General features: G+C 45.3%; 1 protein-coding gene across 1 annotated transcript; it reads left to right on the top strand.

The window, feature by feature from the left end:
* The first annotated feature begins 1,605 nt into the window (after positions 1-1,605).
* On the top strand, positions 1,606-5,729 carry LOC143364287 (uncharacterized). Its single transcript, XM_076804719.1, has 2 exons — positions 1,606-5,420; positions 5,504-5,729. Exons 1-2 carry the CDS (start codon positions 1,606-1,608, stop codon positions 5,727-5,729), a joined length of 4,041 nt encoding a protein of 1,346 aa, XP_076660834.1.
* The last annotated feature ends 15,304 nt before the right edge of the window (positions 5,730-21,033 follow it).

Genomic DNA, 21,033 nt, shown 5'->3' with positions numbered 1-21,033 from the left:
TCAGGTGTATTCTCGTATATTCTTCTATATTCGAGTAATATTATGGTATATTCTGGTATATTCTTCTATGCTCTAGTATATTCAGGTATATTCTCGTATATTCTTCTATATTCTAGTAATATTATGGTATATTCTTTGATATTCTGCTATATTCTCGTATATTCAAGTATATTCTGGTATATTCTCCTATATTCTAGTATATTCTCGAATATTCTTCTATATTCTAGTAATATTATGGTATATTCTCCTATATTCTAGTAATATTATCGTATATTCTCGTATATTCTTCTATATTCGAGTAATATTATGGTATATTCTGTTATATTCTGGTATATTCTGCTATATTCTAGTATATTGAGGTATATTCTCGTATATTCTTCTATTTTCTAGTAATATTATGGTATATTTTGGCATATTCTTCTATGTTCTAGTATATTCAGGTATATTCTCGTATATTCTTCCATATTCGAGTAATATTATGGTATATTCTGGTATATTCAAGTATATTCTGGTATATTCTGCTATATTCTAGTATATTCAGGTGTATTCTCGTATATTCTTCTATATTCGTGTAATATTATGGTATATTCTGGTATATTCTTCTATGTTCTAGTATATTCAGGTATATTCTCGTATATTCTTCTATATTCTATTAATATTATGGTATATTCTGGTATATTCAAGTATATTCTGGTATATTCTGCTATATTCTAGTATATTCAGGTATATTCAGGTGTATTCTCGTATATTCTTCTATATTCGAGTAATGTTCGGGATTTACGCGAAGAGGGGTTCAGCCGCCAATAAAGATACGCGCAGAAGACAAACATATTTCTATGTGCACTCAAGTAAAACACGATTTTAATGTTATATGACAGAACCGTATGTACATGTTTTCAATAAATCGGCTCTAACGACTAGATCGACGGCGCGTGCGCGACGTCGCCCCTGCGTCGCACCCCGCGTCCCGCGAGCCACCGGGTGGATCGAGCAGCTTGGTGGACCTCGCGAGCCGCGCGGGGAACGGGAGGCAGGAGCGATCGAGACAACGGCCGATCGTGGCAGTCTTGTCTGTTCAATCGACCATCGGTGTTTTTCTTTACGTGCGTTCCTTAACCCGTATAGCTTTTCCCGATCCGTCGGCTTCTCTATTTCTTCACAAGATCTCAGAGAACTTTCAGAACTCTCTCAGATCATTGAGAGATCTGCATTGTTCGAAACATTTGGTCCTTCGAGCCGGATCAACGTGCGAGCGGGCTCTTGAGCATCGGCAACGATCCACCCCCTCGTTTATTCCGCGCCCCTGTTTTTTGTGCTTCTCTTCACGCGGCTCGTGCTCCAGGCGGCGTTCCGTCGGTTTTCTCGTCTGGAAACGAAGCAACAGTGAGAAAAGTGCCGAGTTTTTCCGTTAAGAACGTGTTTCGAAAACGGTTAGTTTTGAATCGTCGACGGTTGTCTCCTTTGGTGACCCGTACCAAGGCGAGCTCGTCCGTCCGACAAACAAACAGTTGGAGCGTTTGAGGTTGCCCGCAAGGCCAAACTCGGTGTGTTTCGGTTTCAACTCACCTTCAACTATCTTCGGTCATATCGTGCGCGTGTTCGAATATGTCAACGAAAGTGACAGAGCTCGTGGCCGCGCAAACGGATCTCGGCGGTCGCATCTCCCGCTTCCTGAGCAACCTGCGAAAAAGCGGAGCTGAGTATCTGACTCGACCGAACCTCTTGAGGCGAAGGGAGTTGCTGGAGAGCTACTGGAGACTGTTCACCGAGCGCCATGCAGAGATCACTCGCCAAGCAGAGCCCACGCTCCCGTACCTGTTCACCGACCTTTTCTCCGAGGTCGAGGAGGCTTACATCGAACACGGCTCTGCAATAGACGAAATGTTAGAGGCCAAACCCGCCCCTCCCACGCCCGTGCCGGTGAACACGATGCCGGCGGAGTCGGAGGTGGTGCTGCCGCCGATGAAACTGCCTTCCTTCTCGGGGGACCTGTACCAGTGGGAGAGCTTCCGTGACCAATTCTGCTCTCTCGTCCACGAGTCCACCCGCATCCCTAAAGTGAGGAAGATGCAGTATTTAAAGTCCTGTCTGACAGGTGAAGCCGCCAAAATGTTGGACCTCACGCCCATCACCGAGGCCAATTACGACGGTGCTTGGACGGCCTTGGAGCGGAGGTTTGGGAATCAACGGATACTCACTGCAGCGCACATGAGACGCTTGATCACTTACCCGACCCTGGCGAAGGCCCAGCCGTCAGAGATCAAGCGTCTGCTAGACGAATTTCGGCAGACTCAGCGGGCGTTCCAGGCGTTAAGGAAACCGGTCGCGGAGTGGGACGAGTGGCTGGTGTTTCTCGCGTCGGAGAAGCTCGACCACACGACGAGGTTGGCGTGGGAGATGTCTCTGAGGGACCCCACGGCCACGCCGTGCTTCGACGACTTGGAGAGCTACCTCGAGAATCGCGTTCACGCTCTAGGGTCGGCTCGGCCTCAGGACCCGCCTGCTCCGGTTCCGAAGGGTGGAGGCGCCGTGATCCGACCCATCCCATCTTCTGCGCGTAACATGTTGGCGGTCAAGGTCGAAACGAAGCCCAAACCTAAGGGAGGACGTCTGTGCCCACTGTGTTCTGGAAGTCACGCCCTTAGCGCGTGCAAAACGTACAAGGCTCTCTCAGCTGCGGAAAGGAGACAGTTCGTGCAGAAAAAGGGCCTCTGTCTCAACTGCCTCGCGTCCAGTCATCAGCAGACGCAGTGTTCCTCGGAGTACCGCTGCTGGGCGTGCGACGGGACCCATCATACCACTCTTCACGACTCCTTCCAGCGGGGACAACCGAATGAGGCTACGACGTCGTCCACGTCGGCGGCGTACGCGGTCAGCACCAACCGGGTCACCCTTCTCGCCACCGCCAGGGTCTCCCTAGAAGCGACCAACGGACGGACTCTCACCGTCAGGGCTCTGCTTGATTCTGGATCGGAGTCGTCGTTCCTGTCAGAGTGGGCGGCTCAGTCCCTCAGGCTGAAAAGACGAGCGGTGCGAGTGGAGCTGACGGGATACCAGGGAGCGAACGTTGGAACCGCACGATCCGAGGTCCAGGTAACCCTCCGATCTCCTCTTGACCGTACTTTCCAGGTGGCCGTAGATGCCCTGGTTACAAAGCGTCTCATCGCTCCGACGCCGGCGCAGCGTGTCCTCCCTGGAGACTGGCCTCACGTACAGGGATTGCCTCTGGCGGACCCGCACTACTCTGAGCCAGCACAGGTAGATGTCCTGCTCGGTGCCGACGTCTGCGGGATGCTACTTCTGGAGAAGAGATCGGGGCCCGCTGGCACACCCGTCGCTGTCCGAACTCCGTTCGGCTGGACTCTGCTAGGGCCCGTCGAACAGCCGGCAGCCGCAAGATCGACACGGATCCTCCACGTGAGTCGTCAGGCCTCGTTACCGGACCTCCAGCTGTTCTGGGAACTGGAGGAAGTCGCCCCGTCGTCACCGATGTCACCAGAGGATCTACGATGCGAGGAATTGTTCAGCCAGAGCACGCGACGCGACCCCACCGGGAGGTATGTGGTTCGCTTACCTTTTAGGGGGGAGGAGCGCCCGAAGGTCGCGTCCTCGAGAGCGGTCGCTCTGAGGATGCTACTCAACGCCGAGAGGAACCGATCCCGCGACCAATCTCTTCGCGAGCAGTACGTGGGTTTCATGGAGGAGTATCATCGTCTGGGACACATGGAGCGGGCGTGGGAATCGCTGATGAACCACGAGCCCGGCTGCTACTTGACGCACCATGCGGTCTGGAAGGTGTCAGACGGTCGCAAGAAGATCCGGGTCGTGTTCAACGCCTCGCTCGGGATGGGTTCAGGAGGCTCTCTGAACGACTCGCTGCTCGCTGGCCCGAAGCTCCAGAGTGATCTGTGGGCGGTGATCACCCGTTGGCGTCTGCATAAGGTGGCATTCTCGGCGGACATCGTAAAGATGTTCCGGCAAATTCTGGTCCACCCCGAAGATCAGGATTGGCTCCGAATCCTGTGGAGGAATGATCCTGGTGAAGCGGTTACTGATTTCAGGCTCTCGACGGCCACCTATGGTACTGCTCCGGCACCTTACCTCGCAAATCGGGTCCTGAAGCAGCTAGCCGTCGACGGGGAGAGTCGATTTCCGTTAGGAGCACGGGCCGTCAGGGAACATTCGTACGTGGACGACATCCTGACTGGCGCAGATGACCTTCAGCGAGCGTTGGAGATACGTCGGCAGTTGACGGACCTCCTCTCCTCCGCGGGTTTCCAGCTGGATAAATGGGCCAGCAACGTCCCCGAACTCCGCGCTGCGTGCGTGGAGGAGAAGGTCTTCCAAGACAAGGAAGTCCACGGCGCTCTGGGGCTCTGCTGGGACGTCCGGGGGGACACGCTAGCAGTCCGCGGACCTCTTTTCTCGGATGCCGCTGCGTCCAAGTGGACCAAGCGGACCGTGCTCTCCGAGATCGCCCGACTGTTTGATCCCCTTGGGTGGTTAGCTCCGGTCATCGTACGAGCAAAAACGATACTGCAGGACCTCTGGCTCGCTGGAGTTTCGTGGGACGAGCCTCTGGACGCGTCGATGGCTGCACGCTGGTCACAACTAAGGATCGAGATTTCCTCATTAACGGTCGTCACGGTACCGAGGTGGGTTGGGTTCTCACCGTGCATGTCAGACGTGGAGCTCCACGGTTTCAGTGACGCCTCAGAACGAGCGTACGTGGCGGTCGTCTACCTCGTGGTCCGGCGTAAGACGGGATCCTGGTCGAACCTTCTGATGGGGAAGACGCGGGTGGCTCCTATCAAACCGCAGACTATTCCCAGGCTGGAGCTGTGCGGCGCGGTTCTGCTCGCACGCTTGTTGTCGTCTCTGCGGTCGGCTCTGAACTTCGACGAGGTCACAACCCACGCTTGGTCCGATTCGACGGTGACCCTGGCATGGATCCGGACGCATCCGTCGAAATGGAAGACCTTCGTCGCCCACCGGGTCGCGGAGATCCAGAACCTCCTACCTGGGGTCACGTGGCGGCATGTGGGGACACTGGACAACCCCGCAGATCTAGCCACCCGAGGGATATCAGCTGAGGAGCTGCGTGCCTCACCTCTCTGGTGGCACGGACCCTCCTGGCTGACCGCCGCACCTGGCGAGTGGCCTGCGACCACTACGCTCAGCCCATGCGAGGTCGCACCGGAACAAAGGTCTGTCGCCGTCGCGCAGGTGGTCGTGGCACCGGAGGAAAACTCGCTGGTCCTCAGGTTTTCCTCACTCTCAAGGCTGACGCGTGTCTCAGCCTATCTCAGACGCTTCATCCACAACACCAGGAGGCCAGCTGTCAAGAAGACCGGGCCACTGTCGGTTACTGAATTAAAAGAAGCGCTAACCTGTGTGGTCCGTGTGACGCAGCGCTGCACGTACTCACAGGAGATCAGAGCACTCACCCAAGGTAAGGTAATCCCGACTTCCTCGTGCCTCAACACTCTGGTCCCGTTTTTAGACAACGACGGGGTCCTGAGAGTCGGAGGGCGCCTACGGCTGTCATCGTTGCCGGAGTCACAGCGGCACCCAGTCCTCATCGAGAGGTCGACCCACCTGGCGACGTTGATCGTACGGGATGCACACCAGAAGACTCTGCACGGGAGCCTCTCTACGACTCTGGCCTGGGTCCACAGGGCCTTTTGGATACCCAGGTTGCGACCAAGGGCGAAGCAGGTCCTACGTGACTGCGTCACCTGCACACGGCTCCGGGCAGAAGTGGGACAACAACGCATGGGAGACCTTCCGCCTTCCCGGGTATGTCCGTCAAAGCCCTTTTCTGCAACAGGTGTGGACTATGCAGGGCCAATCCAGATTCGCACCACCAAGGGCAGGGGTCACAAGAGCCACAAGGGATACATTGTGGTGCTCGTCTGCCTGGCCACCAAGGCGGTGCACCTAGATGCAGTGACTGACCTGTCGTCGGAGGCCTTCGTGGCAGCGTTCCAACGGTTCGTGGCGCGTCGGGGGCGATGCAGCAGCTTGCTCAGCGACAACGGGACCACCTTCAAGGGAGCTGACGTCATGCTGAGGGGAATGTTCCGGGAGGCATCGCAATTCCACACGGCTGTTTCGGAGGAACTGGCCAACGGCGGGACGCAGTGGACCTTCATCCCTCCTTACTCTCCGCATATGGGGGGCCTGTGGGAAGCGGCGGTCAAGTCGGTGAAAAACCACCTTCGACGGGTGATAGGGGAGGCGACACTCACCTATGAAGAGATGGCCACGCTGCTGTGCCGGGTCGAAGCGTGTTTGAACTCACGACCTCTGACCCCGCTGACCGACGACCCACAGGACACTAGTCCACTCACTCCCGGGCACTTCCTAGTCGGCGAACCACTTCACACCCCCCCCGAGCCTCCCCCCGAGGCAACCGCCTCGTCTCTGACCGCGCGGTGGAGATTAATCCGTAATCTCCACGACCACTTTTGGCGCAGATGGAGAACTGAGTATCTTCACCAGCTGCAGCAGCGTCCAAAGTGGCAACGACGGCGAGAAAACATCGGTATTGGCACGCTCGTTCTCGTCGCCGACGAAGTCACCCCGCCAACCCGCTGGCCACTCGCACGTGTCGCCGAGGTGCATCCCGGACCCGATGGGCTCGTTCGTGTGGTCACTCTACGACGGGGAGACCGCACCTTCCGCCGGACCGTCGCCAAAGTGGTCCCATTGCCGGTCAGAGACGACGAAGGAGGAGCTCAGGGGGAAACATAGTCGGTACAAAATCCGATACGCACGAGGTCACTACGCGGACTTGTCATGGCGGGCGGCGCCATTCATCGTTTACGCGACTGAATTAACGCGTAGCGAGGTAGAAACCCCCCACTCCAACTCGCATCGACACATCGATCTCGCGCGCCATCGAACGGTGAAACATCAACGTCGAACAATCGACGTCGAGGCGGGCGGTATGTTCGGGATTTACGCGAAGAGGGGTTCAGCCGCCAATAAAGATACGCGCAGAAGACAAACATATTTCTATGTGCACTCAAGTAAAACACGATTTTAATGTTATATGACAGAACCGTATGTACATGTTTTCAATAAATCGGCTCTAACGACTAGATCGACGGCGCGTGCGCGACGTCGCCCCTGCGTCGCACCCCGCGTCCCGCGAGCCACCGGGTGGATCGAGCAGCTTGGTGGACCTCGCGAGCCGCGCGGGGAACGGGAGGCAGGAGCGATCGAGACAACGGTCGATCGTCGCAGTCTTGTCTGTTCAATCGACCATCGGTGTTTTTCTTTACGTGCGTTCCTTAACCCGTATAGCTTTTCCCGATCCGTCGGCTTCTCTATTTCTTCTCACGATCATAGAGAACTTTCAGAACTCTCTCAGATCATTGAGAGATCTGCATTGTTCGAAACAAAATGTTTTTTTCACCATTTATTTTGCAATTGTTTGAAACAGATGCAATATTTTCATGGCAGGAATATTCTTAACAATTTGAAAAAGAATGGGGATATAGCGCAAAGTGTCCCCTTCACTGACCCCTTTTTGAGAATTAAAATTATTTTAAGTGAACGCTGCACGTAGGTAAGACTGTCCGGCCGCTGCTTCTACCGCGCGCCAGCCGTCGGAAGCTGTAGGTCACGGTGCAGCGTTCACTTGAAATAACTTTAATTACGGAAATTTGAAAATGTCTGCTTTTATGAGAAAGTTCCTCATTTCCCTTAAATTTTTAAAAATGCTCCTGCCATGAATGCAGGAACATTTGTTTCAAACAATTGCAAAATAAGCTGTGGGAAAATATTTTCTTCGAATGACAACATTTTTAGTCTACATACACTCTAAGGATGCGTGCCAATTTAAGAGTAAAATTGTCGCGACTTATTCTCCAGAGTCAATTCCTCAGTGTTCTATTATGCACAAAAGGAATGGCACTCTCCGGTAGCATCGGAAGTATTTGCTAATCAGAAAAATGCCACGAATATGTTGGTAGAGGTTTCATAAAAAAATAACGAAAAATGAAGAAGTTTTGTAGTTGGATTAGTAGTGGTCTTCTGGTCTCACACCGATATAGCCAACAATGTTGTGGCCGCGACGGCTCTCGAGCTTCCGCACTCACCGCGGTGGTGTGAGGTTTTCCATTGGCTTGGAAACGCAAGGTTGGCACTGGCATACAATGAGATTTCACTGTAATCGTCAAAGGTACTCTGAAAATCATCAGCTGTATCTTACGAATAACGCCTCTCAAATAACTTCTCGCCACTAGAGACGTTGAATGCGCTTCGCCGTTACTTCGAGATTCGATAAACCACGGATGACGAATACAAATCGTGAAGAGTATCTTACGGATGAACTGTGGTGAATATATATCTGAGAAAAATGAGTACTGTTAGAATATATGCATAAATAGATGCTTCCACGTGCGATTGCGCGCGCCGAGTGCGATTGCGCGCGCAGAGTGAGTGAGAGAGTAATGTTCGGACGAGAGTGTGAAAAACAGAGAGTTGCGATGCCGATGGATGTGGTCTTTTTCATGTAACCAATTATGTGCGGTGCTGGTGTTTATGGTATTATTAATAAATCTAATGTATATAAATCTAATAAGTACGAATAAATGATAACTGAAAATTAAATTTCAAAATTTTACATAAATTTGTGCACATCTCTGCCAGATGTGTACGAGGACTAACCAGATCTGCGCGGAGCGGAAATACAAAATGTTACGTCCCGCGGTTCGATTCGGGCAGCAGCGCGAATCACAAGGCCGCGGACAAGACGTTAATAATAATTTCAGCTTTTGAGTCCACACGGCGAGTATAACCGTGCCTGAATCGGAACATGAGACTTTCGGACGCGCGTAATTTAATGTCTGACATTCACCGGACCAGACCCCTTCGGCAGACGCTCTTCAGGCAGTCCCTTTGGCTGACGCTCGCCGGCTGTGTCGTTTAGGCTTGGTGTTGTCGACGCTGCTCGTCCTGTGGGAGAGGATTCTCCTGGTGCTCGGCGGGCTGATACTGGGCCCTCTCTCGAAGATGGTCGACAGGAGCCAGCGTGATTCGGGCGGGCGCACTGTGGGCCAAAAGCGCCAAAACGTGGCCAAAATGCAAAAAATAAATTTCACGTTAGGGGTATGGCTCTTGCCGTATTGGATTCTCAGGTAATGACTGTATAAGAAGCCGAAGGTAAAAAGGTCTTACTACCTATACCTGCTAAATGGTTGGAGTACAAATATCTCGTACAGTCGTCTCGCAGTTTTCGTGCGGTGAACTACGTTGTGAAAAAAAGGTGTCAAACTTACAGTTTTACGGAAATTGAATATATTTTTGTGCGTGTACGATGGATGCTGTTCCTGGAAGTAAATACTATACATAATAATAACATTGGATTTATATTAATTAATGTTTGGAATGTATGATGTGAACGATAATACTTAGTGCACAGATTTTACAAATGTATACTAAAAGTTGAATATTCCACAATATTCCACGGAGATTCTTGTCGAGTCTTGTAGTAGATACTATTATTTAACATTATTTTGAAAAAGTAGCTGCCCAAAAGTGCCCCTTTCGTAGTGCGATCCATTTTTGTGACGCAGAGGTAGTCATGGTACTAGTTACAAGCATGTTTCCTCAAGAAATTTAGAAGTTATAATAAAATTTGTTAAATAAGCATTGTATGGTTCCCCTTATAGAGTTTTCTGATACAACAATTTCTTTTGAAACAATAATTTTTTTATTGTTTAAAAAAAATTTTATTTTTGTTTTTTGTAATTTTGACATCAGATTCATATTCGCCGGCCCGAAAAATGTGGGAATACTAATTTTCCATAAAGTCCAATCATTTTTTTTTACGCATCCGCGATATTGAATCCGCCATTTTGTTTTTTTTTTACAATTTTGACATCAGATTCATATTCGTCGGCCCGAAAAATATAGGAATACTAATTTTCGAGAAAGTCCAATAATTTTTTTGGTTACGCATCCGCCATATTGAATCTGCCATTTTGTTTTTTGCAATTTTAACATCAGATTCATATTCGCCAGCCCGAAAAATATGAGAATACTAATTTTGAAGGAAGACCAATCATTTTTTTGGTTACGCATCCGCCATATTGAATCCGCCATTTTGGTTTTTGTAATTTTGACATCAGATTCATATTCGCCGGCCCAAAAAATATAGGAATACCAATTTTTAAGAAAGTCCAATAATTTTTTGGGTTACGCATCCGCCATATTGAATCCGCCATTTTGGTTTTTGTAATTTTGACATCAGATTTATAATCAGCGACCCGAGAAACCTATGAGAAATCTTCGACCTTCGAAGCAAAGTAACAGCCCTAGTACGGCAGCGGACTCTATCGAAATGGAACGGTCAGCTAGTGAAATAAAATTCGTTGATGAACTTCGAAGGAAACGTTTCAATACTGGCACCGTCTAACTTATCGGATTTGTGACGTGTTTAGACTTGTTTTCATCAGCAAACTATTTGCAATCGATTAATAATGTTCCCATGGCAGAATTATGAATTGTAACAAACATTTTATTGTTATTAATAAGTGATGGTGAAACGCTTACATTGTTGTCTCCAGGCGGCACATGACGCGACGCTCCATATGGTCGTGATTCAGTATCAGAGGCAACATTGTAACCAGTAGCGTATTGGCGTTTACCAACTAAATCTAATATTATTTCTTATTAACGTTACGATAATGATATCATTACCTACCGATTGAAAATGTTTTCCTGAACAAAATAAGCCCAAACACGGTACAAATCGAATAATAATATCATCGGGTTGTGCTGCCTTTTCTTGCGCCTTCGGCCACGCGGCCGTGTTTGCATGCTGTCCTTTTCTATCTACGTTCGCCGCAGTCGAAGCGGCTACAAATATATGCATATATATGTGCAATCACAGCCGACGATATACATATGCATATGTGTGCAACGACAGACGTCGATCCCTGCCGAATGATTCCGAGAGTAGAAGAACGAAACATGTGTTACTTTCTTTTTGGCTGAAAGTGTGCGTTGTTTTAACAAATGCAATCTTTTCATAGAAGGGAACTTTTTAAAAATTTGCAAAAAATGAGGATATAGCCCCAAGTGTCCTCTTTACACACCTGTTTTTTAAAAAAATGAACATTTTAAAATTAACGAAATTAAAATTATCTGAAGCGAATGCTGCATCGCGATACACAGCCTTGGACGGCCGGACACTGTGCTGGGTCGAGAAATTTCGTGACATTTTACAATAAATGTTGAACCGTAAGAGATATCAGGATGAAATTTGCAGTAAACTTCATTAAAAAATTATGCCTATCCACTGATAATTGTCGTCATAAATATATTGTAACGAGTCCGTTTCCCGGCGGATCTCGTACAACGGTTCCTCGCGGCCGGATTTGGCTCGCCGTGAAAAGGTTCGCGGCGGGATAAGGGTCTCTGCATACTTGTCGGAGGCGAACGTTAGTATGGATACTACCACGATTTTCTAATCCAGACGCACCGGAACCATAAAAAGCAACCTGAGAAGGCGCTCGAGATGCTCGCAACAAAAGCTAAGACCCGCACACAGCGGGGGTTCGCTACCTAACTCCCGAACAGTTTACTCCCCTCTACACCCAGGGGATGCCAATGCATCCGCTGAGAGCTGGGCAAGCCGTTGGGCATCCGTTTTCTGCCGCCTGACACAGACTCGCCTGACACAGACTCGCCTGGCACCAGCGGCCGCCACCTGGCACAGACCGCGTGGCATCGGCCGCCGATGCCACGACAGCATCCGCACACAATCCATGTTCGAAGTAGAGAAAAGAATATTGTTCATCTAAGTTGTAATGTTAAGAAGTAATGGTTCAAACTATAATCTAATTTAACGATGGAACGATGAAAATCAGCTTCACAAATCAATTTTAGCATTGTTAAATTATATCTTATATCTTATAAGTGATTATAAGCCAAAACTCCGGAGAACAAAGGCTATAGCCGGTTTTGGGGGTCAAATGTGCCCAAGAAGGGATTTTATTCCAATTTGCGCCATTCGATAGCCTACCAAAAAAGATACCTTTCAGCCAAGTTTTAGCCCTATAGCTCATCTGTAAGGGTAGTTATAGAGGAAAAACGAAAATCCAGTTTTTGGCCCATTTTCCCCGTTCAATGACAATTTAAAATTCTGAAAAAAATCTGACACATTTCGGACACCAAACCACATACTTTGAGTCGTTTTCAGATTTTTCGGTTGCAAACTCTGGCTGTAAAAATCGAAAAACACGAAAAAAATAAAAAAAATGCAGATTTCATATGGAAATCTAAGAGTGACAACGACAGAATTAATTCAGCAATAAGATATTGTCCTAAGTATTATGCTCAATTTTTTTCAAATTTCTGCGATTGGTGCGTCATAGTAGGAAAAAATAAAAACCACTTTTTTCGGCGTTTTTTCCGTGAAAAACTAAGTTATAATTATCGTAAAAATATATTATGTAATATTAAACATCCCTAAGTTCAGAGAAACATCGTCCAGACTTTAAAAATTGCGTAATACAAAAAACGACAATTATACTACGCAGGATATATCCCAATATTTCGAATTTATTTTCAACGGCGCCGGTTGGTGCAGTAGCTATGGTCTCCGACTGCGGAACCGCTGAAGTCTTTTTGGACCAGGTTCGAATCTTGCCCCGGTCCACGTTTTTTTTTTCTTTAATCAGATGTTTCTTCGATTTCTAACCGTATGGTTGTTGTTACGCTTTTGTAAAAACATTTTTTAACTATGTTTAAACTATTTTTTAATAATTTTCCGGAAAAATATTTTTGGAGGACTTTCGGCCTTTAGTCATCTACGGGCTGTATTACTTATCTACTTAACTCTTTTTTACATGGATTAAGTGCATCGACTTGTCTATTAAATCTTTTATCTTTAGTCGGCACATTACTTATTGTTAATAATAAATCTAGTGTTATATTGGGGTCGGGAGGTATTGTTGTATATGTTTCTGTCAAGTAAAAATATTATTAGGGATATTATGAAAACGAGGTTTATGCTTCGGACAACTATAACCATTGTTGTCTGGAAAAATTCCTGATGAAGGACATTTTTGATTCAGAACTTTGGGCATTTAACTGAAACAATCGAGCCGTGGACATTGCTTTATTGAGGTGTTCCAATAGTCTTTGCTGTTTTTTATTATATCTTTTACCAGCAACGGGCAGCTGTCGCAGAAAAACGCCGTTTAAAAACATGGCTTCCACCGATATTTTTGATTTTCCGGAAATGACAGAAGACGATTTGAAGATACTTTTCACGGGATCATACCAATTATCCCAAGCTGTTTCGTATTTGGCCGAGATAATGGATGAACACGATAATAAAATTAATGTCCGTTATTTAATATGATAGAAAATAATAATATTGTAAAATTCGAAGTAAAATCGCGACATACCAATCGCAAAACGTACAAATGCTACATAGATTGTATACCAAACTCAACTGGTCATTACGGTATAAAACGGTATTGTTGTGAATGTGCCAATGGTAAGCGCACTATTGCACGTTGCTCACATGTAGCTGCTATCATTCATTATTTATCTTATGCTCGATACGACACAGACATAGTTCGGCCAGCAGAGTTGCTCACCAGAATTTTCAATAACGACCAAATAACACCGACAATTGACGAAGATAGCGACGAAGACTGAAAACGCCATACATGATTCCACTGCACACCAATCCACCTATAATTATTACAGATAAGTATTCCTAATAATACTTCATGTATATATTTTCTGTCACAAAAAAAATCAATTCCTTATTCCATGTAAAAAAAAGTTAAGTAGATAAGTAATACAGCCCGTAGATGACTAAAGGCCGAAAGTCCTCCAAAAATATTTTTCCGGAAAATTATTAAAAAATAGTTTAAACATAGTTAAAAAATGTTTTTACAACAGCGTAACAACAATCATACGGTTAGAAATCGAAGAAACATCTGATTAAAGAAAAAAAAAAACTTGGACCGGGGCAAGATTCGAACCTGGTCCAAAAAGTCTTCAGCGGTTCCGCAGTCGGAGACCATAGCTACTGCACCAACCGGCGCCGTTGAAAATAAATTCGAAATATTGGGATATATCCTGCGTAGTATAATTGTCGTTTTTTGTATTACGCAATTTTTAAAGTCTGGACGATGTTTCTCTGAACTTAGGGATGTTTAATATTACATAATATATTTTTACGATAATTATAACTTAGTTTTTCACGGAAAAAACGCCGAAAAAAGTGGTTTTTATTTTTTCCTACTATGACGCACCAATCGCAGAAATTTGAAAAAAATTGAGCATAATACTTAGGACAATATCTTATTGCTGAATTAATTCTGTCGTTGTCACTCTTAGATTTCCATATGAAATCTGCATTTTTTTTATTTTTTTCGTGTTTTTCGATTTTTACAGCCAGAGTTTGCAACCGAAAAATCTGAAAACGACTCAAAGTATGTGGTTTGGTGTCCGAAATGTGTCAGATTTTTTTCAGAATTTTAAATTGTCATTGAACGGGGAAAATGGGCCAAAAACTGGATTTTCGTTTTTCCTCTATAACTACCCTTACAGATGAGCTATACGGCTAAAACTTGGCTGAAAGGTATCTTTTTTGGTAGGCTATCGAATGGCGCAAATTGGAATAAAATCCCTTCTTGGGCACATTTGACCCCCAAAACCGGCTATAGCCTTTAAAATGATTAGAATTCATTGGTTGCAAGGTGTGTACGAAAGGTGGTGGGAATAGTGGAAAATTGGAAAAGTGGAAGTATACGTACAACATTTGGTTCGCAAGCATCTACGGTTATAAATCTGAGTACGCTAACGGTGTACAAGGTTCAGCATATGCTGCTTTTAGCTGGCTTAAAAATGACGAAATTGGTATACGTTCGGAAGGATTTTTGATTTATGACGTCCATGGTCGGTAGGTCGTCGATACGGATTTTTATACCTGGCCTTGGTCGCACGCTTGTCGCGTCGTTCGTAAGGTCTTACGACGCAATAAAAACAAAAAAAAAACCCATTTTAATTTCGCCATTTTTTAAGTGCCACCATTTTTGGGGGTCTATCGTTAGGTCCGCCAATGCCCATATCAGCCGCGCCCGTAGTCCTAGTGTTTTGGCTCGACGTCACACGCTACATAGTATATGTGACCGCTGTAGCCAATATCTCGACTATAGCCGAAAGTACGTGTGAAACGAGGCCTGTCCCTTGCACTCTGATCCAATCGGCCGCGCATTCGTACCTATGCTCTGACCAACGAGACCGAGGCAGTGAAGCACCCAGCGTGCGTCCTTTGCTAATCGTCTTGCAAGGGTAACTTCAACTCTGTCGCACTCGTGCGCCTATGTTTACGTCTACTGTCTCGTCTCATTGTACAAGATATAGATACGCCATCGCATTCCTGCCAGGGAACCTTCCATCTAATCATTTTTAGGTCATTATGGACAAGAATTCAGAAGTTTCCATGTACATTTTTTCGTGTCGTAAGACAAAACGATGCAATTTTTATGTGGAATTAATTCTTCTTATTCTACAAGTTACCATGTGATTGAGTCATTACACACGATATCGGACACTTTTGGGTGTATTGTTTCGGATTTCTTCCAGTTTCACTTGTGGACCGCAACACATTTCAATGTCATCAAAAGTCGAGACATAGTCCCCCAAAAATGATCGAATTCACAAGGCATGATCCCCTTCCTAACGTGAATACTTCCTATAAAAAAAAACAACTATTCTCGTTTTTACAATATATGTATAATTTACGTTAATATATAAGGATGTGTGATGCTGTTTCACGAAGAGGTAGGAACGATTCCTATTTCCATAATGTTCTAGAGGAGAGATACCGATAGTTTACCTAAGGACCTGTAGAGCCCCGAGAACCTTTTTTTTTGTGTCACGCACAGCAGGGAACTGTCAACGCGGTCTCGAAAGGCCATGTGGTAATGATCAGCCGCTTGTTCTGCCGCCGGACAACGGCGGTCTCTGGGAATAGTCCAATGGCCGGAACGAAGGCGCTCGAGCTTCGACAGAATATCGGTAACATGGCATTTGGACCTATAGTCCGTACGTAAAACCCTCCGGTCCCGGCAAGTATGCAGAGACCCTAACGCGAGGGTTACGGCGGGATACGGGCGGTCGGGAACGGGTGATTAGCAACACGGGTTTTGCGAGTATCGCTCACTGTCCCGACGTTCACGTCTCGGTTTACGGCGGTCGCGACTCGGGTTCCGGTCCTCGATTGCTCGGCGTTCGGGTCGGCACCTCCAGGCAGTCTTGCACGCGGCGGCGTGTGCGGGTTTTCGCGGATCGCGAAGATACGGTGAAAACGGTTCAACACTTTCTCGCCCAAACTCGCGTGGCTCGAATCGGTTTACAGTCTCGGGACATCGCGTAGAGCGGTTCCGTTGTCGGATCGGGCGGTCGGTATCGGCGGCTAGGTATCTTTACGAAAACGGTCTATTCGCGATGACGGCGGAAACCCAAAGAGGCCGTTTTCCGGCTCGTCTCTCTCGTCTTGCTAGGCGAGGGGTCCAGTGCGGTGCGGTTCGCGGGCGGTTTTCCGGTGGCGTCACGCATCCGGCGGGACGGTATCGCATCATGGCGGGTTCCGGTTCCCGCCAAGATCGGTTCGCGGGGGGCGTTCGCGGGTACCGGCGGATCTCGGTATCCGTCGGTCGTGTTCGGGGCGGTTCGCGTTCGGGGTGAGCACGGCTAGGAACAGGCCTGGCGCGGCCAGGTCTGTTACAATATATTTTCAGTAATAATTCTTTAATTCATTGTTTCAATGGTTAACTTGTTATTTATTTAGTACTGTTCCAGATAATTTAAATCATCGATGTCGTTGATTCTAAATTTCTGCATTTTTTACAGAGTCGGTAATTTAGAACCGTAGGCAGAAAAATGCATTCATCACATGCAATGCCTATGTACATGTATCTATACATAATGTAAAGAGTTCTTTATAAAATTGTCTTAATACCTTAATATCCAGCAGAGTACCGATGGTGAAACCCAATGACATTTCCTTTTATTATAGACTTTTACTCATTGCAAAAGGTGACGTAAATTGTTTAAGTAATAAAAATTTGTTTGTTTAAACAATCGTTTAAGTAATAAAAATGTATTGGTTTAAACATTTGTTTCAATAATAAAAATTTATTTGTTTAAACAATTGTTTAAATAATAAAAATTTATTTGTTTAAACAACCGTTTAAGTAATAAAAATGTATTTGTTTAAACAATTGTTTAAATAATACAAATTTATTTGTTTAAACAATAGTTTAAATAATAAAAATTTATTTGTTTAAACAATTGTTTAAATAATAAAAATTTATTTGTTGAAACAATTGTTTAAATAATAAAAATGTATTGGTTTAAACATTTGTTTCAATAATAAAAATTTATTTGTTTAAACAATCGTTTAAGTAATAAAAAAATGTATCGGTTGAAAGATCTGATTAAATAATAAAAATTCATTTATTAAACAGTCATTTAAATAATAAACATTTACCTATGTAAACATCTGTTTAAATAATACAAATCTATTTGCTTAAACAATCGTTTCAATAATGAACATGTATGTGTTTAAACATTCGTTTAAATAATACAAATTCATTGGTTTAAACAATCGTTTAATTGATAAATAGTGTTTGAATATTAATGGGAGTCACTATACCATAGTACGTACTTGCATATTACAACGTAAGTATTATGACTTGGCAACGTCGCTCGGTCTTTTATCCGAACTTCGAATACAATTTCGAATAAAAGATACATTTGATTTTCATTTATTCCTCATGCTCGTCTCGAATAAAAAATCGAATAAATCATCTTCCCTACATCGACCATCTGATGGAGTATCGCGTAGCATAGATATATGTATATATGGAGAGTATCGAATGCGCGCGCAGCACTCGATAAAACAAAAGAGAGAACGGCTCTCCCGCGTAAAACAGACGAAGGGCTCTCTCGCTCGCTGACCATGAGACAACGAGCATGTAGCGTTATTCAGTATATTTATATTTAATTAGTTTCTTTATTGTTCGGATGATGTAAAGTTTATTTCAAGGAGATTAAAGTTTATATATATATATATATATATATAATGTACGGAGTTCTGTGATGTAACACCTCAATCCCACAACACCATCCGAATAAATCTCAAGGCCACGCAAAAATCGTACGTCGAAAATCAAAGATACATTCTGAGTTGCGAGTATCTGCCGAAATTGACCGTCGAATACATGGAGGTGCTGCTAAAAACTATCGAATAAAAATTAAAGATACTCTGCAACTCATCAGCTGTATCTTCGAATAATTTCTGTCAAATAAAAAATCTCGCCACTAGAGGCGTCGAATACGCATAGCCGTTGCTTCGCGATTCGGATGACCCACGGACGACAAATGAAAATCGTGAAAAGTATCCGACGGATAAACTGTGGTGAATATGTATCCGAGAGAAACGAGTTCGAATAAAAGATAGATTTCATTTATTTGTATTCGAAATTTTAAAATCAATTTTTGCCCAACTCTGACCTAACAGCTAAAATAAAGAATAATCTAACGCCAAACTTTCACTGTCACGCGAATCGCACTGTCGCGGGACTAATGAGGTTACTATTGAAAAGAATAATACTGTACTTAACCTACGAGCACAATGGGTCGGCAAAACGAATTGACTTTAGAACGAATTACAACTATTTAAGGCGGTGCATCCCCTCCCTAACTCCGTACGCGTACACGAGATTTGCAAGGGTACGGGAGGCCCGCTCTCATTTCTTAATAATGCAAAGATAATACTGTTTTGTAGTCAAAAGCGTTAGATAAAGGTTCAATCTAGGCGGCAAAGGTCCTCAGAAGTCCTACTTTTGCGTTTTTTGTCGTAATTTGCAATATCAGCAGCATGCTGATTTCGTGTGTTGTCGAGTGATATTATCGTAAATATCGAGAGATTTAGAGCTCGTATGGAGTTCGTAGGACCTTTCCCGCCTAGCGGGAACATATAGAATCTCAATGCAACGCCAATCACGTTGTATGCTTACGTATTAATCAAATAATTGCGGGAACCCACAAACATTGCATCATTGAGGAAAATTGGATATTTCATCAAAATATAGTTTTCGCTACGCGCGCTGTACTCTGTTCCCGATCTCTCTCATCGTCAGTGTAGCGTGGCCAGTTGACCACGCGAACATAGCTAGATATATATATATATAAAATACGTATGTATGAAATACGCGATTACATCTTATATTTAAATTTGCCTCTCCGCGCCATTAATCGATACTATATATATATATATATATATATAGTATCGATTAATGGCGCGGAGAGGCAAATTTAAATATAAGATGTAATCGCGTATTTCATACATACGTATTTTATTTGTTTAGAGTAGGTAAAGAAAGACCGGGAGAGTTCCATAGAGATCCTGACGAAATTCGAGTCGGCGAGACTAATTGCGGAATTTAGAGAAAGTCACGCAGCCTCTTAGAGTAGCTTCTCCAATTCTACATAAATTAGGGATAGTCGAAGTCCGGAATCAGTTAAGGACAAGAGGTCATAAATTCTCAGTCGAGGGCCTCTTGGAACTCCCTCGGACCTCTCTCTTGTTCGGTCCCACATGGCCCCACGTCCCTTGTTTTGGCGGGGCTTCACTCTCATGCGTACCCCACTCCCGTGCGTGCGCTATTAAGATCCATCCACTACCAATCACCATCAAGCAGCAACCGGAAGACGAGTCATCCGACGAATCAACGCCTAGCCAGAAGATTCTAATTTTCCTATTGGCTAAGGAAGCGAGACGAGAAGGAAGAAGCTGGGAAAGGATTTGAAGCTCCAGGATGAGACAGAACTCATTGTAGAACTGAGGGAGTTACATCTCCAAGTACTTCTAATAAAATCTACAACAGTTTTTCGCCTTTAAACTCTGTGTACAAAGTTTATTTCTTAACTTCCACGAGCAGAGCGCTTCAGCGCTCCACGGGCACTCGAACCCACAACCAAAATCCCTATTCCACCACACTGCGACGCAACATCAGCAGTTACTGTATCGGTAAAACAGAGGCCTATAGGAGCATGCGCGGCGCGACAGCGTGGATGGCGCTGTCGTAGCTTCATTCGAATAGCCGTGCCGCGGCACACTCAAACACCGCCTAGTCGGCGTGTACGTGTGCCTACGCGGACCGCAAGGGTCCGGGATGCCTGGAAATATTTCCCAATAATGCAGAGACGGGACTTTTCCATAGTGAAAAGAGCTAGATAAAAGTTCAATCTTGGCGGGAAAGTTCCCCAGCAGTCCTACTTTTCCATCATCGAGAAATGATTAGCAATATTCGGCAGCATGTTGTCCGCCAGAGAGGCCTGTAGGAGCATGAGCGTCTCGTGACGCCACGCTTGTTTTGAACGCCTCGCGAAATTCACATTTTGGCCTCTGAATCAAAATAACTAGAGGGTTATGAAATCATTTCAACGGAAAAATTGTGATTTCATTAGTTTCTTTTCGCATAAATCGATTTTTTCCAAAATCCTGAGGTGACAGACAAATTTTTTGATCGGATTTGAAGTCAGCGTGATAAAATCTACGAGAAAAGATGTACAGAATGTCAAGAAAAATCTAACCGTGCATGGCATTGGATAAATCACAATTTTATTTAAATATTCCAAGTTTATTTTCAAAGTTAAAACATGTTTGTACCATAGTCTCTCTATTTTTCCCTTATTTTGCAATATTTTAACTTCTAAAAAAAATCATACTTCTATCTCATTTCTATCGAAAGTTCTTTGAGTTTGACAGAAACTTCGTCACTTTGTCAAATATAGTGTTACGAGTATCGATATGTTACGATATCGAGACATCGCGCCGGATGGTCTTCGTTGTATCGTCGTCACTAAGCCGACGCGGCTAACTTCTCGGTTTTATATATTGTATACATATATTTCCGACGGAAGGCGGACGCTCGGCGGGAAGTTCGCGGTACGTTACGCGACGGCTCGATAAGAAGAATG

Source organism: Halictus rubicundus, unplaced genomic scaffold, assembly GCF_050948215.1.
Source record: "Halictus rubicundus isolate RS-2024b unplaced genomic scaffold, iyHalRubi1_principal scaffold0407, whole genome shotgun sequence".
NCBI classification, from domain to species: domain Eukaryota; kingdom Metazoa; phylum Arthropoda; class Insecta; order Hymenoptera; family Halictidae; genus Halictus; species Halictus rubicundus.
This window is presented reverse-complemented; position numbering and strand designations above follow the sequence as displayed.